The sequence below is a fragment of the Tauraco erythrolophus genome, chromosome 14, assembly GCF_009769465.1.
Source record: "Tauraco erythrolophus isolate bTauEry1 chromosome 14, bTauEry1.pri, whole genome shotgun sequence".
NCBI lineage: Eukaryota > Metazoa > Chordata > Aves > Musophagiformes > Musophagidae > Tauraco > Tauraco erythrolophus.
The window spans coordinates 17,068,918-17,086,938 of NC_141478.1; the positions used below are offsets into that span (position 1 = coordinate 17,068,918).

An 18,021-nucleotide genomic window follows, 5' to 3' on the forward strand; every position below is an offset into this window, starting at 1 on the left:
TGTAGAAACATATAACACTGGTAGATATTTAACGCTTCCTGTTTGTTTACAGGAAACAACTGTTGAATTTTACTAAGAAATAAGGTAATTGGAAACTCCTTTGACCTCATATCAAAACTCGATCATAATTGAGCAAACAATTGCTTAAAATCTAACTTGGCTTGACACACTTAACTTACGAAAAGCAGTTCAGTTTAAACAAGAAAGATAATTCCTCTTTCAAGTTCCCCTAGACTTGCAAAGAAACATCGGGAAACCACTCTGGCTTTCATTTCAAGAATATGTAGGAGCTTTGGCCTTAGTGTGAGCACGTCTAGGTGTTATCCTGCAAGAAACTTTACCTCAGAAACCTTCCATTATTTTAGGTATAAAATACTAATTTCTGTGGCTATTGTTTGGATTTTTCCAGACATGAACTTGAGCTGTCTTCTCAAGGCTGAGCGGCTCCAGTGCTGCTACTGATAACAGCTTTTCCAACTGCAGTAGAGGTAAACTGAGCAATGCTATCTGCAAACATGTCAGCATTGCTCGGACTTGTTTGTAGCCAGCAAGGCTTTTTTTTTTTTCCCTTCATGATGGTTGAGGGAAAAATCTTGATGCATAAGTACAGAATTAATCCTTGGGGAAATTTAATCCTATGTATATGTGTGTGTGCCCAGGTGCATGTGTGAAGGTAAGAGTTGTATGGAAATGGCATGTTTTTAAAACAAGAGAAATGAAAACCTCAGCCTTTAAAAAGCAGGAAAGAAATGTGGTGAGAAGGGGAAAGGACCCTTGTAGCCCACAAAGAGAGCTTTATGAAAAGATGTTTTCTTTGATATTTTTATATCTCAGGGCAATTTCAAAGATGAACTTCAACTTCCAAGATTCTGAGCAAATGATAAGTTGCATTACTTTCATATTGATGAATTGCAACTTCATGTATGACTTCATCCTTTAAATAGTAATAGTAAAAAAACCCCAACCCGCAAACACGTCCACTTGCCCCATACAGAGCTGGGAGTGCTGCTAATTGTCTGTATAAGGGTGTTTAAGACGAGCTTAAGGAAACTTCATTTCAGTATAGCATAAACATAAAGCAAATCTTTTTTTTCCAACACTGAAGTCATGATACCATCATTTTCTTTCTATTCTTTTTATTCTTAATACATATAGAGAGCTATAGTTAATACAGATGTAGTATCTGGAGTTTGTGAAGTCAAATGCTGTCAGCTGTCCACTTAGGTTTCAAAGATACTTAATGCTCTCTGTTAAGTTACTCTAACCCTAGACTATAGCATCTTAGTATTCTCGTATATTCCTGGTTTCTGGGGAGTTAGGCTGTATGTATTTCTCAGTTCCTGCTGAGCCACCTTGATTTCACCTAAATCAGTGGTGGGTAATGTTATTTGGGATACCAAGCTTTGCACCAGTAGTCAGCAGGGCTGGCACCGTTGCTGCGGACCTACACTGTGTGCCTGCACCTATTAATTACAAGCAGTGTTTGCCATTTCTAGAGACTTGGGAATTAAATCCTCACAAGGTTCCTGAAATTCAAATGTTGCATGAAAAATAGAGCACTTTGTGAGTATGATCTAAGAGCACGGTCACAACAGGGACCTCAGCTGATGGTAGCACAGGCTCATTCTTCTGCCTCAGTGGTTAGTGCTTGGGGTGAGTACCTTCACAGGTCTTCATCAAATTTCTGAGTCTTTCGTGAGTGAATGCAGTTCTTTACAGATAAGAAACTAACTCACATAAGCGGTTTGTGTCAAAGCCAACAACTCACCTCGGGCTGCCTTTGAACTGCTTTCACCGTTCTTGATTGGACTGTTTGGGCATGCAGAAAGAATGAAAATAACACGTTACTTGGTTTGCCATCTAACTAATGGATATTTGATGTTTCCACGTCTTGTGAATTTGAAATGAATGTATTAGTAAAATCTAGGGAGGCAATAGATGAATAGAGGAGATAGTGTGAGCGAGAAAATGGAGAACAAGCAAAGAGAGTGGAAGGACCAAGCTTCTACAGAAAGGAAAAAGGCATTAAAAATGGCAGTCCCAGTCAGTAGATCAAGCATTGAAGGACCTTGTCCAGTTTTAGAAAGGCTGGTGAATTTGTGTGGTTGTTTTTTTAGAGGTATGTCCTGGGTTTTTGCGAGGTAGTAAATCTTACAGTTCTCAGAAGCATGTTACATAGGTTATTTCCATTTTTCTTAGTCATTGCTTAGCTTTTTTTGTTGTCTTATCTTGCTCTGACTCTGGGATTGCCAGTTGTCCTGGATCTGGTGGCAGCAGTGCTTAGCTGGTTAAACTGGGTTTTATCAGTCTTTGCCATATCCAGAACCGGTTGGTGTGTTTGCACCGAGCTCCAACAGCAAGGCGTAGGGACTCAGAGCCAAGTAGCTCAAACTGCTGTGCGAAAGTGCCTCCAACTCCCAGTGGGACGTTGTACCTGCGTGGCATTGCCAGGATAAATGCAATGAATGAGCCAGTCAGGTTAACTTTTGTTAATAATTGCAGATAGAAATGTAGTGGCCTATTTCAATTAAAATATGAATTGTAACTTTTGCACTCCTCTGTTGGATTCCTGCTGCACCTTTCTCTGAACGGGAGCTACTTAAGGCTTTTTCTTTTAGAAGTTTACTTGCAGAGATAATTCTTCACTTGTTGACGAGATGTTTAGCCTGAGAAGCAGTTGCCAAAACTAAGACAGAATGAGAGCATCAGAAATAGGGAAGGAAATTGGTATTCATTAACAGTTTAGCAAGCAAAACGCTCTGTTTTGTTTCAGAGATGGCTTTGTGTGTGTAAACTATTAGTATGTTCATATATATTTGATCTGCTTTTAAAAAGTTGGAGAGAAATAATCTATTTCTGGGATAGTGAATCAATTTGCAATGCAAAGGAGTAACATTTCGTACTGGGTGAAGAGGTTGGGGGGGAAGGCTGTTTGAATGAAATGTATCCCTATTAAGTTACACGAACACTTTCAGGAGAAGTGAACCCTGAAAGAGAAAAGAGCAATAATGTAGCACATCCGAACTGTTGAAATTAGAGCATAAAATGTGAAGGGGAAAACCCCACAACTTTTTGAGGTCGTGGGAAGAACTCACTTTTTAAACCTAGTTGCAAATTCTTATGTTTTGAAATCGGATGACGTTTTCAAAGGTATTGATCGTGGGAGTAAACACTCCTGCTGCTGTTCTCTATTATAATACAGGACTGGATTAAAAGTTAGGAGTTCTTTTTGTTGTAGTGGCTGAGTTACTGTAGCAGAAACAAATTAAGTGTAAAGTAAGTATTCAAAAAAAGAACACTCCCATATTGCAGAGATGTTTGTGTTTTGATTCTGTTCTTTAGTTAGTGGATTGCTGGCTTCTGAGATGGTTATGGAGCAAAATACTGGGCACTCCCTCTGGAAAGGTGGAAAATACAGCAGCAGGATGGCAGGAGACTTCATGCTGTTAGCTATGTGTTTCCTGCTGCCTTTCTGCCTGTTTTCAAGCCTTTGGCTCTGCTGGTTTCATCTCCCTCATGCCATCTTCCGCTTTCTGAATGTTTACTGCTTGTGGCACATTAAGTAGTGCAAGTGTCTGCTCTTTTCAGCAGAAATGCAGGTATGTAAATATTGTCATAATGTTACTGTTTAATCGGGTTCTCTTAGAGAGGACCTTGTTTATTTCTGCACGGTGCTACTGTTCACCAAGGAAATTACCCTGCACTAAACTGTGGAGTCTGTTAAATGTGACCTGTATGCATAATACAGTAGCACAGGTACAGTAATCTACAGCTGGGCATTCATGAATTAGTGGTAATCTGCATACAGTTAGAACAAGCAAAAGGAGAATGTTGACAAAGGTGTGAAGTATGTAAGTTAGGATATAAACACAACTGATCACAGTGGAAAACTGAAAGTGGGCCTTGGTCAAGCTTCGTTTAATGTACGCTTACTGAGCAACCAAGAAAAGCCTACATCACAAATGCTTCTGGTAGTCCTTCTCTTTGAACTTCTTTATAACTTTAAGTTCTGACATATGTAATAATTAGAAATCTATTTTGCCTATTCTTCCCCCTGCCCCTCTTCCCTAGGAGCACAGGAAGTTCAGATGTGACATATAAAGACAGGAAATGTGTAGCAAAAGAGCCAGCCCTACTTCTCTGTAGCTATTCAATATGAGTATTAGAAACTTACACTCAAAAGTAACACTATTTGTGGTATTATACAGCTGTTTAGACTTCACTCTCAATAGCTGGACTAATCTTTGGGTTTTTTTCCCCTTAGAGCACAACAATGGAAGAAACAGCTATATGGGAACAACACACAGTGACTCTTCACAGGGTAAGTTCCTACAATTGGTTGTGTGTGCCTAACGCAGGATACTGGTAGCTTTTGAAAACAATAGGAAAAAGCCAGATGTCAGGAAGTAGAAGGAAAGGAAACTGTCATATTCCTTTGTATAAATTTAGAAGTGTTGTAAAAGCTCCATTCGATAGTAGCTCTATTTGTTTGTTAGGTTTCAGAGATAAGCCTGCCTACGAATAACCATGCCAGACTGTATGTAACTGAAAGTAGTTAGAAATCCAAGTGTTCATTAATGATTGTGCTGTAACTATACTTAAATATTATAAACTTTATTTGCAGGCACATGAAACAATGTGGCTAAGTATAAATAAATGTGTTCAAAACTGCCTTATTTGCTTGCCACTTAAGTTAGTGGCTGAAAATAGTGATTTTGAGTGGTTAGAATGTGCACCTGGCACGAAGGAATATGTACTAGGAATCAGTGAATAGAAAGACAGCTTTTACATTTAGAGTGACTCTTCTCTTATTTGAGTTGCTCTTAAATTGCTTTCTGATGTAGCTTTTGTGAAGCTGTACAAGAGAGGCAGTAAGGAATGCGTTACTTAGGTGCAATACTGTTTCTGGCAGCAGCTTGGTATTAAAGCAACCGTGGGATCATGGCCCAAATAGCTATATTTGTTCCAACAAAAGGGAAATGCACAAGAGTTTTCTCAAGGCAGCAAGTTATGTCATTTGTCTTCAGTTCTTCAGAATATGAGCAAGGCATTTTAGAATTGTAGCATTGAACAGATGAGTTGACCTTTGTGACTATAAATGTGTATGAATAGACCAGCTGGTCAGATGAAATGTTAATTCTCCCTACAAACCTAATGAGTTTAATGTTGTTGATTCAAAATAACCATTTCAGTACCTGCCCTCTTAAGAGAGCAGTTTTGCTCAGTTTGAACGGAAGGCTGTCTAATGTACCACATGTGTAAAGAAAAGTATAAGTAAAGGAAAAATGTGTGGTGATACTTACCTAGGCTACTCTTCAAGCTTCCAACAATTTTTAAATCAACGAGTTCTTGAGCAAGAAGTATATTTCTGTATGTAGTGGCCCTTGATGTTTTCTTCCTGAAGCTGTCCAGTCATCCTTGGAACCTGTGTAAACCTAACATTTTTTTACTCCTATTACTGATTAGATCAATATGTCTTATATTCAAAAAGAAACAAAAAAATGCTATAGCAATAAGAAATAGGCTAGTAGACTTAGTGATAGCTAAGCTTCTCTTCAAGGGGATATTTTTCTGGTTAATAAGAGCAGTAACTTCAGTGAAACCTGAAAATGATGAGTTCAGTCAGTGCGCAAAGGAATAACGAAATGCTGCAATATGGTTTTACCTTGAATAAATTTTGAAATAATAGGTAGGAACTAGAAATCATGTCTTTGGTTGTGCTTGCAGCATAGTCAGAAGTCCTTGTATAGTAATAGAAGAGAAAGTGTGCTTTGATTATAGTTTTGATTATGGTATTTTATGTGCCAGACTTCTGTCAACTCTACTGATTTAACTCTTTTTTTGTTAGATGAGTAAGTCTCGTTTAGAAGTTCAAGGCTGGTGGTGTGTACTGCTAATAACTTTGATAGCATTAACTTAGCCAATTAAAGACAATGTTTTCCATCTGCCACCTAACAAAACCAAGACTAAAACTCTTCTGCTAATGTTAAGCAAATTGTGCTTAGTATTTACCCTATTTGTGACATTCTTGTAGTATTAGATTGTCAAGTAAATGAGGTTGCCTCAGTTTAGTCAGAAGGAGTGAAATGCATCCAGATCTCAGTTATCCTCAAAGATACCTAGAAGGTAATAGATTTGGAATAGACTCAAAATGCAACTCTGGTTGTTGAATGTTTTATGTCAGTTTATCTGCTCCACTTAGCTGAGCTATAGAACTTCTAGAGACCATCTACTGTCAGCCACACGAAAAAAACCACCACCAAACCAACAACAACAAACCTCCACCAAAAAAAACCCAAACAAAACGTTTTGAAGACCTAAACTTGCTTTCTCTAGTGAGGCAAACTAAAAAGTCCTTCTGATTTTGGCTTACCTGACAGCAGTAAGCTGTCTGTGAATGATGGAATTAATGACACTTAACACGTGCTGAATTTCTACAGCATAGATGCAAGTCAAGCTTCATGTTACTGGCTTCATGTTTTGTTGGTACGCCTGTGAAGCTCGTGGGATTCACCAAACTTTTTTGTTCTCTGTCAGTATTGCCTTCAGAAATGATGGTAGACAAGTCACTAGAAGAATCTGATCCAGAATAAATTTGTCCAAAACTTTATTAAGTCCACCTGGAAGAAAGAGCGAAGTCCAGAGCTGGTGTCAGTCTAGATCAACTCTTGTCTCTTCACAAGTACCTACTTAATGGCAAGTGGATCTGTTGTCCCTCCAAGTGCCTCAAAGAAACTATGTAACTGTGGTTTCTTTTTTCATTTTAATTGATTATTAGTGTTATTTGATTAAAACTAGTTAATGAGTAAGTACCACTAGCAGCTATTACAATGAGCAGCCTTAAAAATAGAGGGCAAATGCAAATAGTTTGTTAGGTGGCATGTATATTCGTGAAGATACATAGAATATTCTTGACTACATTTATTTGTCTTTTGAGACTCGTTTTTGTCCTGCTGGTAATTCCAGTGCTGACAATTTTATCTTGTTTTAAGCCTGTGCTATTCTCTTGCTCCTGTGTATGGCAGAGTAGGATTCCTTTAACTCTTCTTGGGCTCCATAAAAGTAGCAAAAACTGTGAAAACAAAAAGCAGTTCTGATAGTAATCATCAAATTTTAGGAAAATAGATATCATTTGGATGCAGTTTCTTTCTGAAGAAAACATAAAGCAGCCACATTAGCAGGTACTGTGTAAGGTATTCTATCTGTGTAGTCTGCTGATTAGCTTTTTTTAAACATATCAACATCTGAGGTATTAAATATTTAAATGACGTTTCTGCGTTGTTGCAGTGGGCAGTTACTGATACATAAACCAGTCAATGACAGTTCAGAAATGTTGTCACATACCTAGAAAAGACACATGTTTTTTGAACACCTTTGATCTCTAATGGCCCTTTAAAAAGGGGATGGTACAGTATATTAAACTTTGGAAGATGAGCCTTAGGAAAGAAAGGAGTGCTTTACATAGAGAGCTCGTGTTGAAGAGTGCAGCTTTGCTCACTTTTTTTGAAGGGTTTATTTCTTTGACCTTTACTTTCCAGAGATGTCATTACAAATTAGGGACAGAGGATACTTAATCCTAGTAGTTACAGTATACAAATGTCAGTTCTGACACTTTGACATGGTTCAAACATTAGATGTTCTTGTTTGGTTTTTTTGATCTGCTTCAGAAATCTTGGAGAATCTGCAACAGACCATATAAGCACTCTGACCGTGCTGTGATTTAACTTAGTTGGTGAATTCCTGCACTGTTGTCAAAAGACTTACTAGAAGCACTTTTTGGGGAGGAGAGGCTTGAACTTCTAACCAAGAGTTTTTGTTCTCTTTCTTTACTGTCCTTCCAACTTCATGGACTGCTACTTAGCCCTTAAGAGATTGAGCCAGTCTCAAATTCAGTTAAAGCTTATCAGGTAGCTACAGTTTATCTTTTGTTGAGAGATCTTCTGTTTTTATATACTTAACTATAAAGGACTTGACGAAGTGCATGGTTCCTCTTGTATTATGTGGGTTTCTTCATACTTGGAACTCAAATTCTGTGTGTCTCCTTCCCCCAAAGAACAGAAACCAGGTATGTACATACCTTTCTGCTTCTCCCATGCTGCCTTACTGTGGGAGAGCAAAATAGTACAGTTCTTTCTCTTGTGTTGTCACTACAACATCTGAGAGATGAATTTGTAATGTGGCAGATTTTTTTTTAATAAAAAATGCAATTTTACTTAAGATACATGTTTATGCTTTTTATAATCTGTAGCAATTGACACCTTGCTATTTCCAGACTTGTCTAGGAGCTAGATTTAGTTTTCTGAGAGTAGTTCAGTGTATTGCTTATCTCAAGGTGATAATAGGCAGCAGGATGAAATGAAAAGTAGTAGGGTGAAGTAGGTCTAGGGGAAAGTTTCTTATTTGAGCTCTTAAATTTTCAATAAGATCGTAGAATCATAGAATGGCATAGGCTGGAAGGGACCTCAGAGATCATCTAATCCAACCTCCCCGTCATGGGCATGGACGCCTCTCAACTAGACCAGGCTACTCAAGGCTCTGTCCAACCTGGCCTTGAACACCTCCAGGGAGGAGGCATCCACAACTTCTCTGGGCAATTTATTCCAAAGTCTTACCACCATTGTACTGAAGAATTTCTTCCTAAGATCTAATCTAAATCTGTTCTCCTTCAACTTAAACCCATTTCCCCTTGTCCTGTCAGTGGACACTCTTGTAAAAAGTCCCTCCCCAGCCTTCCTGTAAGTTCCCTTCAGGTATTGGAAGGCAGCTATTAGGTCCCCCCGAAGTCTTCTCTTTTCAAGGCTGAACAATCCCAGCTCCCGCAACCTGTCCTCGTAGCAGAGGTGCTCCAGCCCTTGGATCATCTTTGTGGCCCTCCTCTGAACACGCTCCAAAGATTAAGGGTTTGATTTGAACTTGCTATTTGGAATATTTCTTAAGACTCTGATGTATGTTATCAGAAAGCTTATCTGGCTTGTGGTTTTTTTTAACTGCTGTCTATATATGAGACTGAATTGTTTCAGGGCTTCTTGAAAAGAACACCACCACTGAGGTATGAAACTAGTTGTCTTAATATTGGTGATTTGGTTTACAAATCTACTCTAAATAAAGATAGAATGGCAAGCAGCAAGATAAGGTTTACGGTGAATTTCTGCATCTCTGCTGGCCCTAGCCTAAGGATTGTATTTCTCTTCTCCCAGTTCTCCACTCATGATTTTTTTTATTTATGATGTAAGGAAAGACAGAGAATGTTTAAATGAAGTTTGAGATAGGTATCTTTGTTATTATCTCTCTTCTCCCTTTCCTTCTCCACCCAGATATATTGCAAACTGAGTTCTGTTTATCAGAGTAATGGAAAACTGAAAGATTAAGCAGTAGCATGAGAAAGGGGAAATATTACTGTTTTGTAAGAGGGTGTTGTTACATATTTTCATAGGCTATTATATGTTCTTTGTTGACTATTTAAAGGACAAAACTGAAAGAAAACCTCAGCTCTGGCCATAAGTACGTATTATGATCCTTCAGACTGTCCTTCTGCATGGCACAGGGTTTCACTTAGTAATTCTTGCATTCCAGCCAGATCAACCAGAAATCAGGGCTAGGATTCATCTTGAAAAGATGTCCAGGCTTTCTTTAATGAATTAAAGTTAACACAAAAGAAGCAGCAAGACATACTCCTCCTTGCTCCCCCACACTTGTTAGGCCAACTTATTTTCTTCATACCTGGCAACAGTGTTTGCGAATGGTTGAAATCAAATTCTGAACAGTGAATCTCGAAATCTTTGTTTAAATACTGTATGGTCCTATTCACTGCTTACAAGCTAAATAGGGACCATCTTTTTATGACCTCTGTTTTGGGGGGAAATAGGGAACAGATTTTTTGAGCAGTAATTACTGTCTGAAAAGCTGAATGTCATGTGTCTTACAGCCAGATGCAGACTGCCATTTTGCTTCTGCTGTCACTGTAAGGTTATGAAACTCATTGCTAAAGCTGGGTCATGTTTGTCAAAAAGTCTGAAAAAGAAAGTGATAAGTCTGCCAGCATGGAGTGTGTGTGGTGTGAAACGGAGAGGAGAAATTGACCGAAACCTGGTGTTTTCTATCAAGTGACAATATTTTGCATAGTCAAAAATTTCAACGTAAATTCTTGAGCAAAATATGGCACTTAAATGGTAGTATTCTTCTGAAAATGTTTTCTGGATAATGATGGAAGAGCTAGACAGTTTGCAAATCAGTTATATTTAGGAAGTTTATTTCTCACCCTCACTGCTTCCAGGCAGAAATTCAAGCATCGTTGCTGTATCTTGAAATATCTAATAGGAATAACTTTTCAGAGGCATTGACCTTGCTGTAGTGGCAGGTCACCCTAGAGGGAAAAGATTGAAGCAAATTACTTTTGTTAAGATGCAGATGATTTGCAAGTGCTGACAAGGGTTTGATGTATTTAATGGTACAAGTGATCTTGGTATTATTCCGAAGAACGGAGCCTGCAGTCATACTACTGTGCGCTGCGATCCTGTCAGTTCCTGCGCTAAGTGAGGTCAAGCTGGGTAAATACCATAATGTGAAACCTCAAAGAAAGTGTTGCAGGAAGTGATACAGGTTTGAATCAGTGTCTTAGTCCAGTGGCATGGTGTGTTGTGCTTACTGAAGATTACTGATGACCACCTGAGGCCCAAACCATAAAAATGCAAATAGGAACTCTAATTGTGCTCTTGGGAGAGATTAGGTGGTTAGTCTGAAACTCTCTGCTTTTTAAGTGTGTTTTGTTTATTTATTTTTAATCTCTCTCTTGTTCTTGGATTGCATAGCCTTGCATGGTTCGTTGATCCTTCTTTCTTCCAAAAAGTTGTTTTCATACCGTAGGACCTTTTTGTGTTTGACACAGGAATGCAAATTGTGACCATGTAAATGTTAGAAAGTAGAAATAATTCTCTTGTTACATTATAGGCCCCTGGATTTGGATTTGGTATTGCAATATCTGGAGGAAGAGATAATCCTCACTTTCAGAGTGGTGAGACATCTATAGTTATTTCTGATGTGCTGAAAGGAGGCCCAGCAGAAGGACTGCTACAGTAAGTGCCAAACTATACCTGGATTCTGAATTGAGGGGCATTCATCTTTGTCAGTGGTAGCTTAGCCTCCTAGTTGTTTTGCTTGCAAAGATACCTATCTGTAACTGTATAGTAGGTTTATAATACAGGTATTTTGTTCAGGGCCACCCGTTCCTCAATATTTTCCCCTTGGCATCAAGTATTTACGCTGTGCATTGTGATGTCTTCCATTTAGAGAAAATGACCGTGTTGCGATGGTTAATGGAGTTTCAATGGATAATGTCGAGCATGCATTTGCTGTTCAGCAGCTGAGGAAAAGTGGGAAGAATGCCAAAATTGTAAGTGAATGTCTTGAAGATTTAAGCTTACTTAAATTCCGTCGTTAAGAGTGAAATGGTGTAATGTCTGCTATGAAATATATGCATGATGCAAAGTACTTAAATAATACCTGTGTGATGCTTCAGGTTTAAGTGGTGATCATGATATGTTTATCATGTGGGTCACACGGTTTCTTTTAGGATGTGAATGATAATGTTTGGGTAACGTGGTGCTGGATACTTCAGACTCCTTTCCTTTATGGTATAGTTCTTCTCAGTTTGCCAAAAGCTCAATGCTCACCTTTGTTTAATATCTCTTTTCTTTCTTGAGTGCACTTTTTTATCAAGTTTTTCAAAGACTGGTGTACGCTGAAGGACTTTACCCGCTGTTCGGGCACTAAAATAGTTCTTTTTATGCTCAGTAAACAGTTTGCTGAAATACAGTGTAATTACCTTAATTCCTATAATTTTGTAATTTATTCAAAGTGGCTGGCTTTTGAACTTTGCAAAACAGAACAGGTCATCGCTAAAGGGTGGTAATCTGACTTTCTGTAGAAGTTTGAGATTTGTGTTACAAAAAATAGGACACAAATGCACAATGTTTAACAAATTTGTAATTCAGAAAAACAGACTTCTAGGGCTTGTAGAAAAGTTTTTGTGCTGACAGATTTCTAGTGCTCATGTGCTTTAATACAGTTGCCAAAACTGTTGTGTTTTGCACTTGCAGATTTAGCAATTCTTTAAAGCTTAAACAAAACTAAGTATGGTGAGCTGTTCAGTGTTTTGTGTGTAGATTTATGCAGACAAAAGCAATTAATCAAAACTTTATGGTATAACTTGGTTCAGCCATAAACAGAGTTGGGTCTTATTCTGGAAAAAGCTGCCTATGTCAGTGCAAACCAACTTTGAACTTTCAGTGGGAATGTTCCACTTCCTCTGTGGCTTGCATAAGCACAGCTCTGGAAGATTGGGAGGCTTCATAGTTGAGGAGAGTTGATGTCAATAACACACTGAGTATACAGTAGATTACATGTTAGCAAAAGAAGTTTTTAGCAGTGCCAGTAACTGGTTTGTGGGTTTAAGCAAAGAGAGAAAGTGTTCAAATATGCAGCTCTGTGAAGACAGAATATCGTGTTATGCTACAATGGCTGTTCTTATCCTTTCGCCACTGTTGCAGAAGCGAAAAAGAACTAAAACGACTGTAAAAACAAATGTACCTCTCCCCTTAAAACCAGGTTTCTAGTAATCTGTATCGATGAGTCTCCTGTATTAATTGGATAGAATTTTATAATGAGGATGCAAGAATTCAGAGCATTCACAAATACGTCTGTGTGTTTTCTTTTGAGTTTTTGGGATTAGCTTGGCTTCTGATGTTTAGTAACACTGTTAGCATTGCGCAGCCAGAGGCCGATATCTAGTGTTTGGTTGTAGACTATCCGAAGGATGAAGAAAATTCAGATTCCAGTGGCTCGCCCAGAACCTGAACCAGTGTCTGAAAATGAGGATGATAGTTATGATGAAGAGATACGTGATCCAAGAACCAGCCGTGGTGGTCCAAGTGTCAACAGGAGGCATGAGAAGAGCTGGGTAAGAGATCGAAGTGCTAGCAGAGAGAGAAGCTTATCACCAAGATCAGACAGAAGGTCGGTTACTTCCAGTCAGCCTGCAAAACCTACCAAAGTGACACTGGTGAAATCGAGGAAAAATGAAGGTAACTTGTATGTAATTCTCTTGCTAAGACTTCTGCTGTTTTTTAAAGGCCAACTGCTTCAGTCAATATCTTGTAAAGGTCTTCATGGGCTATATGAACAGTGCCGTTGACAGTTTGTTTCCCCATTTTACCAGTAGCTAGCTGAAAACTTAAAAACTGCTATTGTATTTCTGGTGTTATTTTTCATGTTCCAAAACATATGTGCTGAATTAAAGGTAAAGTATGATAATAGTGTAAACAAATCCCAGCTGTGCACCTGACATCTGGTAGTCGGTGGCTACGTACGTTCCATATACTTCAGCTGAGTCTTCAGTGTCTGTCTTATTTGAAAAGGGAAAGTTAAGCTATTGAGTAACAGCTATGATTACAGGCAGAGTTAGAAAGGAGATGAATGTAATGATAAATCCATAGAGTAATTCCACTACAGCCCTTCATGTGCCAAGTTCACTCTCCTCTTTGTGTTTCCATTGTAAATGTTGCGCAAAGCAGTGTTGTGAATCTTTGAGATAGCTCCCTCCTTTTTTTACTGCAGCTTCATCAGCTTTCTTTTTTCTTTTATTGCTGTTACTTAAAGAGTATGGTCTACGGTTGGCAAGCCACATATTTGTGAAAGAAATATCACAGGATAGCCTGGCAGCAAGAGATGGCAATATTCAGGAAGGAGATGTTGTCCTGAAGGTATAGTAAATGGTGATGGTGTGTGTTCAAAGGGAAAACTCATTGGTATAACTGTTCTTAGAATTAGCTATCTCAATAGCATAATTATTGTTAGTAGGAGATGTATCTTTTTTTATTAAATTATTTCAAAGATCAATAAGTTTAAGTATAAATCAACTTCTCTAAGGAAAGGAAAATTATAAAGCCTTTTTTGTGTGTGTGGTTTTCTTTTTTATTATTATTATTCTCCAGGCCTTATTCAGACAAATAGCACCCACTGTAAATGCATAGTAGAAAACGTTTGGGATGGTAGAGACTTTGGCCCTATGTGTTTAGTTATACAATACCATGTTGTGGAATTGTCGTATTGAGCAACACTAGAACTTGCCTTCAGGTTAAATTTTGATTTTTGTAGAAATTGGTATACCCAGTGATTTTTGATTCATATTAACAATTTTTATTTCAAGTTACTGCTGGAAATGTTTTGGTGCAGAAAAGCATACCATTCTGAGTATAGCAGTGCTGATTCAAAAAACATGAACGAGTGCTTTAGAAGTTTTGTATTAGTGGTAGAGGCTTTGTCTTTGGAAGATGAAAATAATTTTCTGTATTATGTTATAGTTAAGATGAGCTCAATAGTTTTCCATTGTGTTGTGGCAATTTGATAAATATCTCTAGTTATTTCTAAATATCATCAGACAGAAAAACACTATCTTTACTGGAGTTTTACTTTTTTCCCCAGTAAATTTACATCTGCTCTTTTCTTACTCTGTTCCAGATAAATGGCACAGTGACGGAAAATATGTCCTTAGCAGATGCAAAAACACTAATAGAAAGGTCAAAAGGCAAGTTGAAGATGGTTGTTCAGCGAGATGAACGAGCTACACTGTTGAATGTCCCGGATCTTTCTGACAGTATTCATTCTGCTAATGCTTCAGAAAGAGATGGTGAGTATAAATAAACTTGATTTTCAAATGGAGAGAAGAATCCCCTGTGTTGTGAAGATGTGAAATACCTAAGTGGGATGAGAGGGTGGGGAGGAGAAGAGTTAGGAGTAAGATTGTCACGTGGTTAAATTCTTGTTCAAATGTGATTGAAATCCACTCCTTCAAAAACAATGGAGGAAAAGATACAGTTCCTATTCCTGCAGTTGTTCTTTCAGGAATGTTATGTTTAGTTGTTTTGAAATGATAAACATAGATTTAAAACATCTTCATAAAAATTCTCTGCAAAAGCTTATTTCCATTTAAGCAAGTCATACCACCATTTTAATTACAATCATTTCATGAAAAAACAACTTTTATTTAACAGACATTTCAGAAATTCAGTCGCTGGCATCAGATCATTCCAACCGATCACATGACAGGCCCCGCCGCAGTCGTTCACGATCTCCTGACCAGAGGTCAGAGCCTTCAGACCATTCCAGACATTCTCCACAGCAGCCCAACAACGGCAGGTGATGGCAGCGTTGTATTATTTTTAAATCGACTGTTTAATGTGACGTATAAGTTGTAGGAGTGTTTGGATTTATATAGTGTGATGGATATGACACAGAACTGTGATAGTAGTAATACAGCATTCTCTCTCTGAAGAGATGCAGCTGATAATGATCCAGATTTTCTTAGGCTTTAGGAGAAATTGAACCTTTAACTTCAGTGTTACTCCTTCTTAAAATATAATCTTAGAGCATGGTTGTATGAATGACAATGTAAGTTTGATAGAGATACGTATTACTGAAACATATGTAATTACATTTTGGTTTTAGAAAGCAGTTAGCTGCAAAGATATTTGAGATGACTAGTAGCACAGTTCCTATTATATGTCCAACCTGGGTAAACTTGTTGAAATCTTGCTTTATTTAGGCATAGGCTTTTTATTTTCCTCACTAGCCTTCTTTAAAAGTTACCTTATGTTTCTGAGTACATTTAATTCCCACAAAATAAGGTGTGTTGCACAGCAGCTGTAGCTCTTGAAATGCAGTTTTCAATATTTGAACATGATAATTCTGAAGTAAGTAAGTCTGATTTTATATTGATTCAGAGAGAAGTAATCTGTTGTATGGTCTGAAAATTTTTATTCTGCCATGTGAAGCTTCAGCCTTGAATAACATGAATCTGTCCTGTTTTGCCTTTTCATAGTTCGTTGGAAATGGGCATTTTAATTTATTGAAATAGAATTTCAATGTTAGATTTTAGATTCTTCTAAATACTTGCAAGAGAAAAGTTTACTTTATGAGTGCTCATAGATGATGGAGCAAAGGTTAGACTTGATCTATTGCAAATTCCAAATTCAGAGCCTGTATTTGAAGTATTTTAGATGCTGTCAAAAATTCTGAAAAACAAATTGCAGGTGGTGGTTCCGTAAAACTAAGATAAGCCTGATTGGTTATTAATAACGATTTGTTTGCCTGAGGGGAAAACAACAATTAACACCTTCAAGGTTTTTAGAGTCTTTTAAGGCTTAATAAAACACTAAGACAGATTCTACCTGCATGTACACCTGGTTATGGATTACAGATGGTTTTGCTGTTTTGATGGACTACAAGGCATGAAAGTTTGTTTTCAGGTACGAACCTCATATTGATGAGAAAAGCTTAAAAGCAGGGCCCCAGATGCAGGGATGCCCTGATTCTTCATTCGATTTGAAGTGCACACTTCACAGCTCAGTAGAATAGTCATGAGAACTAAGAGAGCTGGAATGCAGGGAGGGCTAGCTCAAATTTTAACAGCTATCTTCATATTTTGAAGTTCTTGTCACAGCATGACAGAATGATTGAGCTTGGAAGGGATCTGCAGATGTTATCTTGTCCAACCCCTTGTACTCAAGCAGGGCCTCCTAGAGCCAGTTGACAACGACTGTGTCCAGGTGGCTTTTTGAGTATCTCCAAGGGTGAAGAGTCCACAACATCCCTGGGCAACTTGTGCTAGCACTTGGCCACCTTCCCAGTAAAGAAGAGTTTCCTGATGTTCAGAAGGAGCCAACTGTTTCAGTTTGTGCCCATTGCCTCTTCTTGTGCCACTGGGCACTACTGAAAAGAGCCTGGCTCCGTCTTCTTTGTAGCCTCCCTTCAGGTATTTTATATACATAGAAGATTCCCCCTGAGCCTTCTCTTCTCCAAGCTAAGCAGTTCCAGCTGTCTTCAGCCTCTTCTTAGAGTACAGATGTTTCAATCCTTTCATCTTCTTTGCTGCTCTGTCTGTACGTCCATGTCTCTTTTGTACTGAGGAGCCCAGAATTGGGCATAGTTCCCCCCATGTGGCCTCACCAGTGCTGAGTTGAGGGAAAGGATCCCCTCCTTGACCAGCTGGCAATTGTTTGCCTGATATAGCCCAGGAGACCATTGCAGCTGCCTTTGCTGCAAGAGCACACTGCTGACTTGTGTTCAAGTTGGTGTCCACCAAGACCCCCATGCCTTTTTGTGCCAGGTTGCTTTCCAGTTGGATAGCCCCCAGCGTATATTTGTACACGAGCTCATTTCTCCCCAGGTATAGGACTTTGCACTTCATGTTGAACTTCATGAGGTTCCTGTCAAACTATTTTTTCAACCTGTCTAGGTAATTTTGAACTGTGACCTAATATTTCAGGGTTTGTACAACTACAGACTTCTGCTTGTTCCAGAGTTTTGTCATGGCTTTGCTGCACTTAACGATTAGTAGAATCCCATTATTTAGAAAGAAGCCATAAACTTTTCCATCCTGGACTAGATGGATTGAATTCCTGCTTTCATAAGCAGGAGCAAAAACAGTGAATGTCGAGAGCCCTTTGGCCTTTTGCGCTATTATTTTATCCCTGTGATGTCTGAGAAAAAAATAAAAGTGAGCTGTTACCTTGGTTTTTCCTTTCTTCATATTGAAATAAATTAAAACAATTGGCCAGCTCAACATGTTCTTCAGGTGAGAAAGGTCATAGCTCCATAGCTTTGATTTTGAAGGAAGTGTTGGAAATTCAATATCAGTGAGTAGTCTGCATCTTCTTTCGCACGTCTTGGTGTAGCTGTCTAAGAATGTGCCATGAGGGGAATCATGTTTCTATTTATTGTTGAGATGTTTAGGTTTGAAAAAGATGGGGCTTGGGGGTGGGTTTTTTTGTTTGTTTTGATTGTTTGTTGTGGGTGTTTTTCTGACTCTCCTAAGGAAGAAACTGAGAGATAAAATTTTTGGAGTCTGAGTCGAAGCATAAGGAAAATCAACATTTAGCAATGTTCTGCTGAGCAGTTCTGAATGTCAACGAAATTGACTTTGTGGATTTGCCTTCTTGGATATACCCTTAAACTGGAAGACGCCTA

General features: G+C 38.4%; 1 protein-coding gene across 8 annotated transcripts in view; it reads left to right on the forward strand.

Annotated features, from left to right (window-relative positions):
• The window catches only part of TJP1 (tight junction protein 1), a 199,049-nt gene that overhangs the window by 148,627 nt on the left and 32,401 nt on the right, over positions 1 to 18,021 (forward strand). For all 8 annotated transcript variants that reach the window (XM_086619995.1, XM_086619996.1, XM_086619997.1 and 5 more), the window contains 7 exons: positions 4,265 to 4,321; positions 10,948 to 11,072; positions 11,287 to 11,389; positions 12,800 to 13,079; positions 13,654 to 13,757; positions 14,515 to 14,683; positions 15,048 to 15,192. In XM_086619995.1, the coding sequence (XP_086476121.1) occupies positions 4,265 to 4,321; positions 10,948 to 11,072; positions 11,287 to 11,389; positions 12,800 to 13,079; positions 13,654 to 13,757; positions 14,515 to 14,683; positions 15,048 to 15,192 (983 nt within the window). The remainder of the gene's footprint in view (positions 1 to 4,264; positions 4,322 to 10,947; positions 11,073 to 11,286; positions 11,390 to 12,799; positions 13,080 to 13,653; positions 13,758 to 14,514; positions 14,684 to 15,047; positions 15,193 to 18,021) is intronic.